Source organism: Mytilus californianus, unplaced genomic scaffold, assembly GCF_021869535.1.
Source record: "Mytilus californianus isolate M0D057914Y unplaced genomic scaffold, xbMytCali1.0.p SCAF_1, whole genome shotgun sequence".
Taxonomy (NCBI): domain Eukaryota; kingdom Metazoa; phylum Mollusca; class Bivalvia; order Mytilida; family Mytilidae; genus Mytilus; species Mytilus californianus.
Genome location: NW_026262581.1, coordinates 98712396 through 98731798, shown reverse-complemented (window position 1 = coordinate 98731798; position 19403 = coordinate 98712396). Strand labels below are relative to the sequence as shown.

The following is a 19403-nucleotide window of genomic DNA, read 5'->3' as shown; positions in this document are numbered from 1 at the left end:
GAAAGATCATATCTTAGGGAACATGTGTACTAAGTTTCAAGTTGATTGGACTTCAACTTCATCAAAAACTACCTTGACCAAAAACTTTAACCTGAAGCAGGACAGACGGAAGAACGGACGGCCGGACAGACGAACTCACGCACAGACTGAAAAACATAATGCCCCTCTACTATCGTAGGTGGGGCATAAAAATGAATCCACAGTATTACTTAACATATTTACACGCACTACCTTATTTAACAAATTGCTACAATGCAATGCCTCATTAGCATTGAAGTTTTCTTTCTGCATATGGAGCATAAATCTGCAAGTTGATATAATATTCCTGGGCTTGCTTTCCTCATCATGATTTCCTTGATAGAAGGTTGCTGCTTACAAGGAAGCTATTGAACCAAGGGTTCCAAGCAACAGCACAACTGGTGCAAGTGGAGTAGGAACTGCTTACCCATCTGGAGCAACTTAGTTCACCACAGGTTTTTGGTGGGGTTCATGTAGCTCAATGTAGACTTTTGTCGCAGAAAGCTCGACAGGGATAGTGATCCGGTGGCGGCGGCGGTGTTAACTAACTTCTTAAAAGCTTAATATTTCAGAAGGTAGAAGACCTGGATGCTTCATACTTTGTATATAGATGCCTTATAATATGAAGTTTCCGTCTGTCATATGTCCATAGTCCTTGACCTCATTTTCATGGTTCAGTGACTACTTGAAAAAAAAGTTAAGATTTTTTGTAATGTTAATTTCTCTCTTATTATGAGTAATAGGATAACTATATTTGGTATGTGCGTACCTTGCAAGGTCCTCATGACAGTTTTCACTTGACCTCGACCTCATTTCATGGATCAGTGAACAAGGCAATAGGTCTACTATATTTGGTGTATGTAATGATTGTAAGGTGTACATGTCAAACTGGCAGGTGTCATCTGACCTTGACCTCATTTTCATGGTTCAGTGGTCATAGTTTAGTTTTTTGTGTTTTGGTCTGTTTTTCTAATACTGTATGCAATACCGGTAGGTCAACTGTATTTTATGTATGGAAAAATTTTACAATGTTCATGTCAGTCTGGCAGGTTTTATTTGACCTTGACCTCATTTTCACGGTTCATTGCTCAATGTTAAGTTTTTGTGATTTGGTCTGTTTTTCTAATACTGTATGCAGTAGGTCAACTATATTTGGTGTATGGAAATATTTTACGATGTACATGTCAGTCTGGCAGGTTTTATTTGACATTGACCTCATTTTCACAGTTCATTGCTCAATGTTTATTTTTCGTGTTTTGGTCTGTTTTTCTAATACTGTATGCAGTAGGTCAACTATATTTGGTGTATGGAAATATTTAATGATGTACATGTCAGTCTGGCCGGTTTTATTTGACCTTGACCTCATTTTCATGGTTCATTGCTTATGTTAAGTTTTTGTGTTTTGGTCTGTTTTTCTTTAAGCAATAGGTCAACTATATTTGGTGTATGTAATGATTGTAAGGTGTATATGTATGTCTGGCAGGTATCATCTGACCTTCACCTCATTTTCATGGTTGATTGGTCAATGTTCAGTTTTCCTGGTTAATTTTTTTTTTAGATACCTTAAGCAATAGGTCAACTATATTTGATGCATGGAATGATTTTAAGGTGTACATGTCTGTCTGGCAGGGTTCAAATGACCTTGACTTCATTTTCATGGTTCATTGGTCCGTATAGAATTTCCATGGTTTGGTCTGTTTCTTTTATACTATAAGCAATAGGTCATCTATATTCTGTGTATGGAGGGATTGTATTGAAGGTGTACATGTATTTCCGGCTTGGTTTATCTGACCTTGACCTCATTTTCTTGGATCATAAATGTTAATGTGATACTTGTAGTAAAACTTTATATGTAGGACTATCAACATAAAATCAATGGTCAGTATAGTAGGTGAGACATTTCAGCATGTGCACTCTTGTCTGTGTAGTGCTTTGCAGACCGTTGTCTTTTTATCGTTTTTGTCTAGACTGCGACTTTTGCAGAAGACGAGACATAGGGATGCTTTACTGGCTCCAGCTCTGGCGTCAACAATTGTTAAGTTTTCTGCTTAAGTTAGTTTGATTGGAACTACTTGTGATAGATCATTTATATTTAATATAAAGTTGCATTACTATCAGTACATATCAGTTTGACAACTATTTTGAGGCCCTGCCACCTAGGACATGGTCCAGTGACTGAATTAATTAGCAATTTTCAATGTTAAGTTTTCTGCTTAAGTTTGTTTGATAGGATCTACTTGAATTAGATCAATGATATTTTGTATGAAGTTGCATTACTATCAGTACATATCAGTTTGACGACTATATTGAGGCCCTGCCCCTAGGACATGGTCCAGTGACTTTTGAATTAATTAGCACTTTTCAATGTTAAGTTTTTCTTCTTAAGTTATATTGATAGGATCTACTTGTGATAGATCAATGATATTTTGTATGAAGTCACATTACTATCAGTAATAAGAACTACTTACAATAAACAACGATATTTTCTATAAAGTTACATCACTGTCTGTACATCTCAGTTTGTCGACCATTTTCAGGCCCTGCCCACTAGATCATGGTCCAGTGACTGAATTAATAAGAAATGATGCTGTCCATCAGATTGGTCTTTTTCTGAATTTTATGCCGATAGGCGAGACAGATCTCTGTGTTAACAGTTCATTCTTTATATCCATGGTATGTAATTGCCTTTGTATCTTTTTAATTCTTTCAGGAATGGTATTATTAAATAAATTGCTTCGCCAAGCGCAGCTGGATACGACCGCAGAGGTCCAATTTGGATTGTAATTCAATATTTGACACATAAAAGGTTTCTGACACAGAATAATTGAGTCGAAGAACTTAGAATTGGTTATATGATTTGAATTTATATTCATTTTTTTGCTTTTGTGCAATACACTATGCTGTTGCGAATTGACCCCCCCACCCCCCCAAAAAAAAAAATTTACACCCACTTTTTTTTGCTTTTGTGCAATACACTATGCTGTTGGTCTTTTTACCTCCCCCTTTAAAAAAAAAAGAAAATATTTGAAGAAATTTTCTTTTTGATTTCTGAAATCTTGAGGAGAAAAAATTGTATAATGGAGTTTGCAACCATAATAACCCATTTAAATACATCATAAAAGTCTTAAAATAGAAAATGACATACATAATCATGGCTAAAATTGATATACCTTAATCAGCATTTTTAAAATTATTAAAATAGTAACTTCTAAAAATAAATTAACAGCTAATCACCTCAAGACAATACAACATTTCTTTATACATAATTTGAAAGCAGTGTAAGGGAGGTAATTCTAACACAACATTGTACTTAAGTAATTGTCCATTTATCAGGACAACCTTATTTTTTCTCTTTTTTTTGCCCCTAATTCCTAAACAGTTTGAGCCATAACACCCTAAAGCCAATCCTTACCATCCCTTTGTGGTATGGAAACTTGTGGTATAATTTCAGAGAGATCCATACACCATTCCACAAGTTATTGTCTGGAAACTAGAAAAATGCTTATTTGGGTCCCTTTTTGGCCTCTAATTCCTAAATTGTTGGGACCATAACCCCCAAAATCAATTCCAACCTTCCTTTTGTGGTTATAAACCTTGTGTTTAAATTTCATAGATTTCTATTTACTAATACTAAAGTTATTGTCTGGAAACCAAATGTCTTCGGACGACGCGGACAACGACGACGACGTGATACCAATATATGACCACAAAATTTTTTGCCGTCGTATAAAAATTAAAATCTTTAATTGTCAATCAATTGACTGCAGAAGACAGGAAATATTTTCAGTGTCAGTGCAGTTTTCTATTTGTATAAATTAAGTTATTATTTCGCAAGTGATGTACTTTCACCAATATTAAATATTATAACAGGGTAAATGTGTATTGTTGGTTTTAGTAAATTAGATGCCTCAGAGTAATATGGACATGAATGTTTCATATGGAACAATATAGTCCTTCACTTCACAGATATATTAACCATGTCTATTTGAAGGTAAAAATCACGAACACCACTTTTTTTTTCATTTTGCTTTCAAATCAATGCAAAACTTGACAATAAATTCTTGCCACCATGCCTAGCAGTGCAAATCATATTTTGGGCTAATCAGGTATTATCTACTAGAGTTCAGACCTTTGTATCACAAGAGTGCAAAGGCTGAAATGTCTTGCCATCTGTACCAATCATGATTGAATTGTACCTTGAAAGTCCTTATCAATAAGATAAATTTTCTGTTATTCACAGATATCACATAAAAATTACATTTTCAATTATCCATGAAATTGAGATCCAAGATCAGATGAACCCTTGAAGATGGACATGTACAACTTGCAGTGAAATGAATGATTCCACATTGCTTATATAATCTGAGAAAAAGACCCAAACACAAAAAAATAAACGTCAATCACTGATCCATGAAATGAGGTCATGGTCAGGTTAAATCTGTGTGATGCAACATGCAGACCTTGCAATGATTCTATAAACCAAATACATCAAATCATATTATAAAAAATCTGTCTGCAGTTGCTGAACCATGAAAACGAGGTCAAGGACAATGGATATATGCCAGACATAAACATAGGGCATCTGTATACAAGATATGAAGTACATATTTGTTGTTGCCTCTGCTGGATTAGAATTGCTTCGTCTTGAAATTTTCTATTGTCGCAGGCAAAACAATCATATACTGTTGACACCAAGATATGCCTCCTCTGTTTGTAATTTTGATAGTTAAATGCAAATGTTGAGATTAAAATGGCATTACTTTAACATGTAATCTATGCGAAACATTCAAAGTCGATGACGAGTGCAGGAGGTCGTGGGTTCGAACCCCGGACGGGTCAAACCAAAGACTTTAAAATTGGTATTTGCTGCTTCTCTGATAAGCTCATGACATTAAGGAGTAAGTGCAAAGATTGGTCGGCTCGCAGTCAGAATAATGTGTCCAGATAAGGTTACATGTCTTCCTGCAGACTGTTACCTTGTGAACTAGCACGTTCAAAATCTGACTCAGCGTGTCTGTCTAGTGCAATTTGCAAAGCAGGGTTAATATTCATATTACATAAACATGTTCATGTCCTGAATATTCATATTAATTTGCCGCTGGACATTAAGCAGCCATCCATCATCATCATCATCAAAGTCAAAGTCAATGAAGCATGACTGAAGGTACATGGTCAAATTATCTCCCTGTAAATGAGATGTGCAAATTCTAATGCAACTGCATACCAAATATCTGACTCTTACCATTAGAGGATCATCTTAAAATGACAATCACAAACTTCAAAATGAAAATTGTGCAAAAGTTTCAAAGTAAATAGACCATGACTGAGGAGACAGAGCCAAATAATCTCCATGGATATGAGATGTGTTTATGCTGATACAACTGCATACCAAGTGGTATTGACTTATCATATGTGGTTTCCATTAAACTGACTTAATCACAAAATTTAACATGTAAGCTATGCAAAAATTTGAGTCAACATACTATGAATGAGGGGGTGGGGCCATATAATCTCTATTGAAATTCAAATGTTACTTCAACTGCATACCTAATATCATTGACTTACTATTAGTGGTTCATCTATAACTTACCTAATCACGACTTTCAGGTGTTTGACATGTAAACTATGCAAACTTATACAGTCAATAGACTATGACTGAGGTGGTGTAGACAAATACTACTTTGCATCTTTAATAAAATACAAGACAGAACATACATATCACTCCTTTTTACTTTCTCTCTCAATAAATGTATGATTCAAGGAGCAGTACCAACATTTTACTTGTTTTAATTACTCTTCATATGTCCTCTGTACAAAGTAAAATAATCAGTTATACCTTCTTTCATCTAATAACAGCTGAACAATACAAATCTATTACCGGTATGTATTATAGTACAATTAGTTATTGAACAAATAAGTTGTAAATGTCGTAATCATTATGGTAAGGTATACCAAATATGATAAAAGACTGAATTGTGTTGGAAAAATTTGTAGCCTTCAAAAACAAAGAACTTTCAATTTAACCGAAGGCCATAATAAACAACTGAAACAATCTCCTCACTTTGTTTTATGCGCAATGATGATTAACAACACTGATTTTTATCATGCTGACAAAGTTTCGACCTCAAACTTGATCCTCTGAGGTTGAAAATTAATGGTGAAATGGTTACCCTTTGACAAATTGACATACATACATTTTTAAGATACATAATGATAATCTGTAATCATTTATAAATTCAACAAACTTTAATAAATTTAATAATTTTATTCTTCCTTTTTCCTTTTTCTCGCATCTCTTGTGGGTTTTCCTTTGCCACGTAATTTTCTTAATCTTTCCATTTCTTCTGTAAAGTCTAAATGTTCACTCCTTAAATGAAAAACAAAGACACTTTTTAACCTTATACCAAAATAATATTCTTATATTTTATTTAAAAAAAGAAGATGTAGGCATCTGTAAAAATTACCAATTACCTATAACTTAGCATTTTTTCAATGAAAAAGTTAAATGATTTATCATGTCATAACTTTTACTTTTTACATGTTAGTGTTGGAGCTGAATTTGCCCTCTTATACAATTACATGAGTCATATAGTTGTGATACCCTATAATGACTTTGACTTACACAGTCAAAGTCAAACAAAAGTGATAAATGACCCTTTGTCACAATGATTTTTGCTGAAGCTGGGATATTTTTTACAGAGGAACAACTATTATATTCAGATATTGTTTTCCAAATAACTAAATATGTAAATGCTTACTCTGAATAATTTTCACATTAACTAGACTATAAAACTATGGCTTATGACAATATGAAGTTAAATTTTAATACAGTGAATTTTTGTGTGTGTGTGGTTTATTTTATTTTTGATGATTATTTAGACTTACTTCCCTTTATACATGTTATAACATAAAAAGATGGAAACATAACAAACTTTTATAAAAATGTTATTTGTTATTGCCATGGAAATTAAAGAAACATACATGAAATGCTATTCAATTGTATAACAGTAGCCTCCTAAATGGTGAAATATTTGATATTTGTGGGTCAAGTCAAATACTGATGATCAATAGTTTTCCATATCTTTTAACTACGTACAATATAGTTATTTCAAAAGGCTTAAAAGTGTGTCATGTTCACTAATAAATGCATCACTTATTCTTTTTTTTAAACAAATACATTGAGATGGATCACTTCTTAAAAGTGGTGATATAATTACCTGAATAAACCAAAATGCCTGAGAGTTTTCATGAGCCTAGTCACTTCAAAATGTTTTGGGTAATAATTCACAACCTCTGGTTGTTCATGATAGTATGGCTTGCTCATTAAATCTACAACTTTTCTTGATAATTTGGTATCTGTTGGGCTAACTTCTCCAAAGATCTTTGCAGAAAGCCTTGCCATTCGAGCTGCATATCTTGACCCTGACATTTTCTGCAAATATAAATACAAATTCATTTCTGGACATAAAAACAAATTATAAATGCTTAAAGATGGCAGTTTTTGAAGATTTCAGTAAAGTTTTGAGTTAAAAAAAAAATAATATTCTGAACCAAACCATATAAATGCCAAATTTTGTGTCTGTAATGCTTGTTGTTATCATTGAATTCATGTTATTTATGTGTTTTTATATTCAGTCAAAAGCCTATCTCAAGCTCTTGTTGTATAGTTTTATAAATGCCAAATCAAATTAAAATGTTCTTATCTTATCTTAAACCAAACTTCTTTCTGAAGTAAAAGTTTTTTTTTTGGAAATCCATGGAAATTGGCCGCCCTAACTCTTTAATTATAAAAGAATTCCACTTCAGAAAAAAAGCATTGATTCTTCTGCACTTGCTTAGCTATGTTTTGTTTATCCTTGTGGAAATGCATTATGGCCAACCCCCTTTATAACTGATCTTAAACAAATATGTCAACTTACACTAAGTACTTTTCATCAACCCCAATATTCTTTTAAAATGAACTTAAATTGAGCAATCCCCCTTTTAAAGAAAAAATCTAACCAGAAGTGGAAAACTAATTTGAGAAATGTCTTGAAAGCATACTTATGTCATGTATGTCAGTTTATTCCTTTTGTAGCAATTTTCTGATTTGGCTGCCCACTGAGTGGTTTTCCAAATCAGAAATTAACTCTGGACACAGAATCTCAAAAGAGATTAATATCAGTTATTAAAGCACTGCTGAGCTTATGTTGTACTGTTTTGTATATATATGTAAATAAAGCTTTTGATTTAATTCTATTTGCGATAAGATTGTACCAAATTTCACAAATATCTAGGTGTAACATTTACTCTATCTGGTTCCTTAATTATCAAAATAAGGAGATGTAGTCACAGGCGCTTTTTTCTATCCATAGACCTTATCGCTATTTGGGAATTTGCGACATTTGAATTTTTGATGTCATACAACAATCACTTTTCCTTTGAGGCGTCAGACATTTTCTCTTGTTAATTCAAAATTTTTTGAAGTAGCATGTTGCTGATGATAGAAACGTATGCAAATCGGAAATCCCTAAATGTCACGAACTTGCAATCATCGATGATATTGCCATTATTGGGAGGTGGACTAATATGGATAAAAACAAGTGCCTGTGGATGTGGTTATAGTTCAGATAATCATGCCGTCTGTTGAGGGTGTTAAAGGATTTTGTTTATTTTAATCCCTCATTGCAGGAAGGCATCAAAGCATAAAATAAAAATAGCCTTCCAAGACGTCAAAATCATTTGGACTAGATCTAGATGTGGTTAGCTAGTGGCCCAAGACCACAATTAATGATCCCGCTTTTCGTTGTCCACGAATATAGTTCCTTTTAATTAGAGTGTATTTTTTCTTAATTTTTTTTCTTTCCCTTCCTCACTCATTTCTTAGTTTTTTAGGGGTGGAAATAAAAGAAGAGAGGTGAAATAAACTTTTGGATGTTGTATTTTAACTGATTTTGATATGGAAAGAGTGATTAGGCCAGGTGCAAAAAGGTGATATTTACAGTTTTCGGAACATCTCTTGACTTGTCCATAGGGGTATGGATGTGTATTGGCTAAATTTGTAAGAGTCATTGGTTCAATCTTTCTGAATTTTGGATATATTTTTGGACTAGTACTATACATTACACACACAAAAGATTTGACAAAAATGCACGGTGCAATTTTTTTAATGAAACAAAACGTTATAAAGAACTAATAGGGGAATTTAATTGTGGTCTGTGGCCTAAGAGGTGAATTCAGGAAATATTGAATTTGTACTTTGACAACTTCCCTGAATGATCTATTGGTACTAATTTGTCAAACTACATGAGAATAAATGATTTCCACTTTTATTTGATAGAAATTTTGTAAAAAAGTGACATTTCAGCCTACATGCCCAAAATTGAACTTTTTCAGTTGTTTCAATATTTTTACAAAAGTAGCATGCTTACTTTCTCTCTGACAGATTTTTCTGGTTTTCTATTTGTGTATGTGGTATCTAATGTAGATGTTTAACTCATTTTTGAACACTGAACACAAAAAAAAAGTAGATAAAATCAGAATAAGAGTGCAAAATGTGCTGCTTTAATGGTCTTAGTCTAACGGTCAGTATGAAGCAAGTGAAAAATGAGGTTCTATGCACATACAAGTTGAATTCCTTTTAGCAGATTTCACTGAATCTGTATCAAAAGCACTTATTACTGGTTGTTTGACCTTGTCTGTTTCACAGACTACCTTAATTTTCTTTTGTTTGATAGCTAGTGGTTAAAATATTGGCCATTTGAGGCTGAAATTTCATGCCGGTTTTAAAAAGTAAAGTAAATAACTTTGCATCAAATCATACTGTCTACATATATAGTTGAAAGTGACAGTCTTGTTACATCCAGGCTCCATGTTTTATCATATCTAAACAAAGATTTGAGCAAAAAGAAGCATATCTCTATCTCCCATATCATTTATAAGCTTTTTAATATGCAAATGTGGGGAACGACCTAAATTGACAACCTGTTTTTTTAAGCTTGACATTGCTGAAGACCATTTTATTCACATGTGTTATGCTATTTGAAACTTATATTTCCATTAAAAGTACATTTATAACATGTAAAAGGTTTTTTTATAACTTAACAACTTCAGAAAATTGTGGTAAGTGAAAAATATTACATTTCATATAAGGCCTGACTTCATTTGAAAACCTCTATTTTTTGGCACAGGCTCATATAAAATTTACTTCTGGCCATTTTTTATAAGTCTGAAACATGAAGTATGCTATCTGCTGCTTTTAATAGGTGATAACTTATACATAGAGACATTAAAAAGTGTAAGTTTTGGTATATTTTGGTTTTTAGAAGCCCAAATTTGATAGTTGAAATTGTTCTAATTCAACGCCACAATTCAGCACCCAAAGTTCAAATATAAAAAATACCACATTTTTTATAATTGGTATCATATGGCTTTGAAACTTTGTAAACTGTTTTATAATACACTAAGCTTAAATCTTGCCAAGTTTTATTAGAATTGGTCAAGTTTTAGACCCCTAATAGGCCCAAGACCACAATTAATGATCCCGCTTTTCGTTGTCCACGAATATAGTTCCTTTTAATTAGAGTGTATTTTTTCTTAATTTTTTTTCTTTCCCTTCCTCACTCATTTCTTAGTTTTTTTTGGGTGGAAATTAAAGAAGAGAGGTGAAATAAACTTTTGGATGTTGTATTTTAACTGATTTTGATATGGAAAGAGTGATTAGGCCAGGTGCAAAAAGGTGATATTTACAGTTTTCGGAACATCTCTTGACTTGTCCATAGGGGTATGGATGTGTATTGGCTAAATTTGTAAGAGTCATTGGTTCAATCTTCCTGAATTTTGGATATATTTTTGGACTAGTACTATACATTACACACACAAAAGATTTGACAAAAATGCACGGTGCAATTTTTTTAATGAAACAAAACGTTATAAAGAACTAATAGGGGAATTTAATTGTGGTCTGTGGCCTAGTGCATGAAAGCTTTGGGAGCAAAACAATCCCTGTAATTCTTTCACATTGGGTACTGAATATCCCTGTCAATTCAAAATGTAATACCCTTCTATTGTACCTTTAATATACTGTGTTTTCAAGAGAACTATAATCACATTTTGATCTTGAATTTTTAACCTGTCCTTAGAAAAAAATGGTTTTAGTTGTCTCCCTTGACAAAACTTGACATATTAAGGAAAAGGCACTTAGGTGTCATAAAAAGTACAGCTATATGCAGTTATTTTATTACAGATTACATTTTTTATTTTGATGAATAAATTATGACACTGATAGCACTACAAATTATCTGTAACTTGTGGAAATATTTAGAAATATAATGAAAAAAATATCACAGCGGTCGGGATTGTAAGAGTTTATTTAGCACCTTTTAAAGATGGAGCGGAAGATACGAAAATAAGATTTAGAAATCCAGTTGTAGTTAAAATGAAGTAATTATTTACATAGGCGACAAATTATGGTAGCCTTTTGCGTTTTCGCTATAAAAGATCCATTGATTAAACTGTCAAATTCTGAATAATCATCACCTTTTGGTGTGAATAAAACTGCAAAACACGTACAGGTTGGGAACAAACCCTCTACATGGTGTTTTTACCGGTATCGGGTCCGTTCGCGCCAAATACACGTTCGCACCCTACACGTTCGCACCCCACACGTTCGCCTCCTAGGTCCGTTCGCACCCTACACGTTCGCACCCCACACGTTCGCCTCCTAGGTCCGTTCGCACCCTACACGTTCGCACCCCACACGTTCGCCTCCTAGGTCCGTTCGCACCCTACACGTTCGCACCTTTTTTTTTTATTTAAAAACCTGATAAATTTTTAGATGTTTTGTAGATGTTTATATCAAAATATTTTTATTTTCATAAATAAAAATTCAGGAATTTTTAAATAAAATATGGTTTTAAATTGATTTGATGATTAATTATTAAATGTTAATTATGTATGATTACTGCTAATTGGTATTTATACACAGCCTAATTTGGTGTTATTGTTGAGTGTTTAAAAATCATGATTGTTGTTTTAACTTACTTTGATGTAAATACTGCATGTAAGATGTATTCAACACGCACACAAAAAACAGTTTATTCGCGATTGTCCCACTTTTTAAAATTTTAGAGTTCTGATTGTCCCACATGAAAAGTTCTGATTGTCCCACATTATTTTATGAAGTAAAATGTTCTTAGATAAACAATGTAACTGTTGTTTGTTTTGCTAAATAAACAAGGATTAATTTATTGCACATTTAAAATATCAAAATAATTTTATTGGTGTAAATTCCAATACAGGAATGATACCAGCTGACATTTACAAAATACAAATACAAAAACAGACTTAAATAAACAAAAAACAAATATACAGAGATATGTTTTCTCAATGATAAGAGACACATATTTTATATCTACATTGCGTGGAGGTGTTATTCATACTATATTATCACTTCAAGTTATTACAATAAGCTTTACTACTACAACAGTTCTTAACAACATTATGTTTGCTTTAAATGAATGTTCGAATCATACATATCGCTTATTCCAGCTACACATACAGTACAAATGTCAGTATCATTACTTTTCAAAATGAAACTAAATTTATCTTGTTCAGACATATTAACAAAAGATGGAACTATATCACTTAAATTACAAAAGAGTATATTTCTATTAAATTCTAACGCTTTACATTTAATGAGGAAATGGAATTCATCTTCAAGTGGACAAATTCTCTGTTCTAAAGGTGTTCTAGTATATCTACCAACTTCTATTAGTAATTTGCTATTACTAATTCTAATTTTTACCATTTTAGAAATAACATTTTTGTTAAGGTCCAGTAGGAGATATTTTTCTAATTCGTAATTATTTTTAACTTTGCGATACGTTCTTAGTTTATTACCATAAAATTGAGAATGGAAATGGGGAATGTGTCAAAGAGACAACAACCCGACCATAGAACAGACAATAATCCTAATTCAGCAAGTACAGCATTATTCACAGCACCTTTATTTACACCCAATAAAAATTTAGCAAATTTGATTTGAATCTTATTTGGACTAAAGTTTGCATAGTTTGACTCGATGGTAGTATTTTGTTTCACTAAACTAATGGTAACCCAAACTTCACTGCTATATAAAAAAATAGGTTTAACACATGAATCAAAAAGCTTTAAATGTGGTAGTAAATTCATATTTTTAGAATATAATAATTTTCTAATACAAAAAATAGCTTTGCTAGCCTTTTTAGATAACTGATCAATTGCTGTAGTAAAAGATCCAGATGGTTTAAAAATTATACCTAGATACTTGTATTCATCAGTCAGCTCTAGTAGTTTTCCATTATAATAGAAATTGTGTTTTTTAATAATTTTTCCTGTCTTATTGAATATTATAATCTTTGTTTTATTAAGATTGACAGATAGATTCCATTTATCACAAAACATATTTAATTTATCTAAAGCATTTTGCAGGCCAGATGCAGATTCTGATATTACTACTAAATCGTCTGCATAAAGAAGACAAGACACTTGTTTATCATCTAGGCATGCTGGATCACATTTGTGGTCAAACGTTTCAACCAGTTCATTTATATACAATGAAAATAATGTAGGGCTTAATATACAACCCTGTTTTAATCCTACACATGAGGGAAATGTTTGTGTTAGTCCCTCTTTTAATTTTACAGAGAAAGAGACATCTTTGTACATATCTTTTAAAATATTAAAAAAAGACCCTTTTATATTATATTTTAGTAATTTATGAAAAAGGCCATCTCTATTGATTGTGTCAAACGCTTTTCTTAGATCTACTAAACAAATGTATAGATGTTTAGATTTTTTAAAGGTCTTGTCAATCAGAGTTTTTAATGTTAAAATGTGATCACTTGTTCTGCAATTTTTCCTAAAGCCTATTTGCTCCTTGTGTAATATATTGTTAGTTTCAAGGAAGTTCTCTAACCTGGTAGATAATATCTTTAAGAAAAATTTACCTAAACAGCTAGAAAGAGCTATACCCCTGTAGTTGGAAGGATCATTAAAACACCCTCCTTTAAATATAGGCTTAATGATGTTTTCTCTCCATATAGAAGGAAAGATTCCACTTTTAAATATCAAATTAAAAATCAACACATATGTTTTTAACTAATTTACCACATGACACTCTAATCATTTCGTTTGTTATACCATCACAACCAGCAGATTTTTTTAACTTTAAGTCTTTTACAACCTTTAACACCTCATCCACAGTAATACTATCATTTAAACAATCATTATTACAATCAATACTACTAACGTTTTCATCAAAATTATTACAATGTTGAAAATTCATTAAATTTTTAAAGTACTTCAACCATTCATCATGTGAAATATTGGAGCTAGGGTCTTCCTTCGCTTTGTCCTTTAATAAATTTACAGATTTCCAAAATTCCGAAGGATTGTTCTCGGATAGGTCAAGTATATTTTTTAGTATTTTATTTTTATAGACCCTATGTTTTTTACGTACAAGCTTGTTGAAGTTTTTTCTCTCTGTAAAAATTTTTAGTCTCAAACTAGAATCCCAAGGATTCCTACATAAAGTTCTACAGACAGCTTTTATATGCCTATATTTAACATCACAGTCTTTGTCAACCCATGGTTTTTTAATTTTCCTTCTTTTTTGTTTATTATGCAGTTTTGATTCAAATCTGTTATCTAGGGTTGCTGCTCCCTTTAGTAATTGATTAAAATCAGAAACCACGTCATCCACTTCTGATGTGCTGTTATCAGCATTCTCACTTGCTATCAGCTTTTCGGCTTTTGTACAAATATTATAAAAACTATCATAATTTAAGTTTTCAATAAATTTTTGCTCTCGTATTGGAGACCATCTTATGACTTGTGGCAATTTCCGAAGATTACATATGTCCTGTTTAGGACCCATTATATTACTACAAAAAATGTTTACGGTTATTTGACAGTGATCTGAATTATTTGGATGAAAGTCTTCAATTCTAAAGTTCATTATATTTGATAGGAATGTTGAACTACAGATACAATAAAATCATCTATTGAGGTTCCATTGTAACTATGATAAGTTACTTTCCCTATATTCCCCATTTAATATTAATTTTATAGAAGTATAAAACAAAATGTTTTTTTAAATCATTAGATTAATGCACTTTTGATTAAAAAAATGTTATTTCTAATTTATGAAATATATCTACAATGTTACGTTATTTATAAAACAAATTTCAATACCATAATTTTAATTACATTTTCTCTATACAGTTTTTGAATAAATAATGCATGCAATTAAAAAAAAAAGCTATAAACTCATTTACATTCTACACTTTACACGAACTTGTTGATGGAGAGATTTTTCCAGAAGTCTTTACAATTTTACTAGGGAAGTCAGAGGACATTAATACAACATTCTCTGCACTATTGAAGACTGCTAACACCCAACGTCAGATTCACCTGAACCCAACAACTTCCTTTTTTTGATAATGAAGCTGTTGTCTAGAATTCTGCCAGATCAGCCTTTCTAAGAATCAATATCAAAGGTTGTTTTTCCAATATTCCCAGTGTCTTTGCCATAAAGTGCAGTCAACAGGACTCGTCACCAACTATAAAGAAGAACCAGACTTCCATAAAAAAAAAAGATGTGGTATGATTGCCAATGAGACAACTCTCCAAAAAAGACTAAATGACACAGAAATTAACAGCTATAGGTCACAATACAGCCTTCAACAATGAACAAAGCCCATACAGCAGAGTCAGCTTTAAAGGTCCCATATGAAAAATGTAAAAAAAATTCAAACTAGAAAAACTAACGACCTAATTTATGTACATCGAGTGGACATGGACGTGGACGGCTACTTATACATCCCCACAACAAAGACACTAAGTACAGATCTTAGAGTACTCGCAGTTACTGACAGCTAGTTCAAAGCCAATAAAAACTAATTAAAAAAATCATGCATCTAAGACTAAAATTTTATGATTTCATATTATATTCCATGTTTGATACTTCAATTGTACCTACTACATGTATGTGCAAAATATAATATGTAAGTATTATTATTTGTTCATGGTTTTTTTCATATTTTATAAGTTACAGTGATTAGTAACCTGTAATTAACTGATACAGACTATAAAAACAAATTAATCACTATCAAAACAATTCCCAATTGTCCCACATTTAAACTTCCCAATTGTCCCACAAACATATTCCCGATTGTCCCACAAAATTTCATTACTTTTTTACCTGTAATTTCAAAAAGTGGGACAATCGGGAAGACACCCAAAAAACGGTGTTAGAATCTCAGTTTATTCATAAACAATGAAAAAAAATATGTATAGCAATACACTATCCAAAACATGATTACGAATTATTCAACACATAAAAAAAAAACGTTGTCAGAATCCCATTTTTAGCTCACCTGACCTGAAAGGTCAAGTGAGCTTTTCTCATCACTTTGCGTCCGTCGACTGTCGTCCTGCGTCCGTCGTCCGTCGTCCGTAAACTTTTACAAAAATCTTCTCCTCTGAAACTACTGGGCCAAATTTGACCAAACTTGGCCACAATCATCATTTGGGTATCTAGTTTAAAAAATGTGTCCGGTGACCCGGCCAACCAACCAAGATGGCCGCCATGGCTAAAAATAGAACATAGGGGTAAAATGTAGATTTTGGCTTATATCTCTGAAACCAAAGCATTTAGAGCAAATCTGACATGGGGTAAAATTGTTTATTAGGTCAAGATCTATCTGCCCTGAAATTTTCAGATGAATTGGACAACCTGTTGTTGGGTTGCTGCCCCTGAATTGGTAATTTTAAGAAAATTTTGCTGTTTTTGGTTATCATCTTGAATATTATTATAGATAGAGATAAACTGTAAACAGCAATTATGTTCAGCAAAGTAAGATCTACAAATAAGTCAACTTGACCAAAATGGTCAGTTGACCCCTTAAGGAGTTATTGCCCTTTATAGTCAATTTTTAACCATTTTTCGTAAATTTTTGTAATCTTTTACAAAAATCTTCTCCTCTGAAACTACTTAGACAAATTTAACCAAACTTGTCCACAATCATCATTAGGGTATCTTGTTTAAAAAATGTGTCCGATGACCCCGCCCATGAACCAAGATGGCAGACATGGCTAAAAAATAGTACATAGGGTAAAATGCAGTTTTTGGCTCATATCTCTGAAACCAAAGCATTTAGAGCAAATCTGATGAGTATAAAATTGTTCATTAGGACAAGATCTATCTGCCCTGAAATTTTCTTACCAATCAGGCAACCCGTTGTTGGGTTGCTGCCCCTGAATTGGTAATTTTAAGGAAATTTTGCCGTTTTTGGTTATTATCTTGAATATTATTATAGATAGAGATAAACTGTAAACAGCAATAATGTTCAGCAAAGTAAGATCTACAAATAAGTCAACTTGACCAAAATTGTCAGTTGACCCCTTAAGGAGTTATTGCCCTTTATAGTCAATTTTTAACCATTTTTCGTAAATTTTTGTAATTTTTTACAAAAATCTTCTCCTCTGAAACTACTTAGACAAATTTAACCAAACTTGTCCACAATCATCATTAGGGTATCTAGTTTAAAAAATGTGTCCAATGACCCCGCCCGCGAACCAAGATGGCCGACATGGCTAAAAAATAGTACATAGGGTAAAATGCAGTTTTTGGCTCATATCTCTGAAACCAAAGCATTTAGAGCAAATCTGATGAGTATAAAATTGTTCATTAGGTCAAGATCTATCTGCCCTGAAATTTTCAGACCAATCAGGCAACCCGTTGTTGGGTTGCTGCCCCTGAATTGGTAATTTTAAGGAAATTTTGCCGTTTTTGGTTATTATCTTGAATATTATTATAGATAGAGATAAACTGTAAACAGCAATAATGTTCAGCAAAGTAAGATCTACAAATAAGTCAACTTGACCAAAATGGTCAGTTGACCCCTTAAGGAGTTATTGCCCCTTATAGTCAATTTTTAACCATTTTTCGTAAATTTTTGTAATCTTTTACAAAAATCTTCTCCTCTGAAACTACTAAGACAAATTTAACCAAACTTGTCCACAATCATCATTAGGGTATCTTGTTTAAAAAATGTGTCCGATGACCCCGCCTGTGAACCAAGATGGCCGACATGGCTAAAAAATAGTACATAGGGTAAAATGCAGTTTTTGGCTCATATCTCTGAAACCAAAGCATTTAGAGCAAATCTGATGAGTATAAAATTTATCATTAGGACAAGATCTATCTGCCCTGAAATTTTCAGACCAATCAGGCAACACATTGTTGGGTTGCTGCCCCTGAATTGGTAATTTTAAGAAAATTTTGCAGCTTTTGGTTATTATCTTGAATATTATTATAGATAGAGATAAACTGTAAACAGCAATAATGTACAGCAAAGTTAGATCTACAAATAAGGCAACATGACCAAAATTGTCAATTGACCCCTTAAGGAGTTATTGCCCTTTATAGTCAATTTTTTACAATTTTCATAAATTTTGTAAATTTTTGTAAATTTTTACAAAGTATTTTCCACTGTAACTACCGGGCCAAGTTCATTTTAGATAGAGATAATAGTAAGGAGCAAGAATGTTCAGTAAAGTAAGATCTACAAACACATCACCATCACCAAAACACATCACCATCACCAAAACACAATTTTGTCATGAATCCATCTGTGTCCTTTGTTTAATATGCACATAGACCAAGGTGAGCGACACAGGCTCTTTAGAGCCTCTAGTTTTTTGAAACAATAAAAAAGAAATATCTATAGCAATACACTAACCAAAATATGATTAAGATTTTATCAACACATAAAAAAACTTTGTCAGAATCTCACTTTATTTACTAGAAACAATGAAAAAAAATATTTATTACAATAAACTTACCAAAACATGATTAAAAATTATTCAACACAAAAATAAAATACTGGTCGTCAGAATCTCACTTTATTTAAAAAAAAATGAAAAAAAAAATGTTTATGGCAGTACATAATTTTACCATGACACAAAAAAAAACCTTGTCAGAATCTCACTTTATTTAGAAACAATGAAAAAAATATATATTTATAGCAATACACTTACCAAAACTCCTTTACAAATTATGAAACACAAAACCAATAAAAATTTGGCGCGAACGGACTTTGGATGCGAACGTGTGGGGTGCGAAAGTGAAAGGGGGCGAACGTGCATGGGGGCGAACGTGATTGGGCGTGAACGGACCCGGATTCGTTTTTACCTGTATAGAGGGATAGTCCTTCTATATAGGGATAAAATTATCCTTCTATAGAGGGATATTTTTGTTTAGACTGGATTTAAAGCAAAATAGGGCAGATTGGCATTTTCTAGTTATATTGGCTGTGATCTATAGCATTGTATGCATCAATTAATGCTCTTTATTAAAAATT

General features: G+C 32.3%; 2 protein-coding genes across 2 annotated transcripts in view; both read right to left on the bottom strand.

Moving 5' to 3' along the window:
* The window catches only part of LOC127727026 (uncharacterized), a 219950-nt gene that overhangs the window by 77177 nt on the left and 123370 nt on the right, over window positions 1–19403 (bottom strand). The gene's annotated exons all lie outside the window — the stretch shown is intronic.
* The window catches only part of LOC127727107 (28S ribosomal protein S33, mitochondrial-like), a 28495-nt gene continuing 15161 nt past the window's right edge, over window positions 6070–19403 (bottom strand). Inside the window, exons 2-3 of the mRNA XM_052234525.1 lie at window positions 7236–7450; window positions 6070–6385 (exon numbers count right to left, since the gene is read on the bottom strand). Of these exons, the coding sequence (XP_052090485.1) occupies window positions 6283–6385; window positions 7236–7447 (315 nt within the window). The 5' untranslated portion in view covers window positions 7448–7450 and the 3' untranslated portion in view covers window positions 6070–6282. The remainder of the gene's footprint in view (window positions 6386–7235; window positions 7451–19403) is intronic.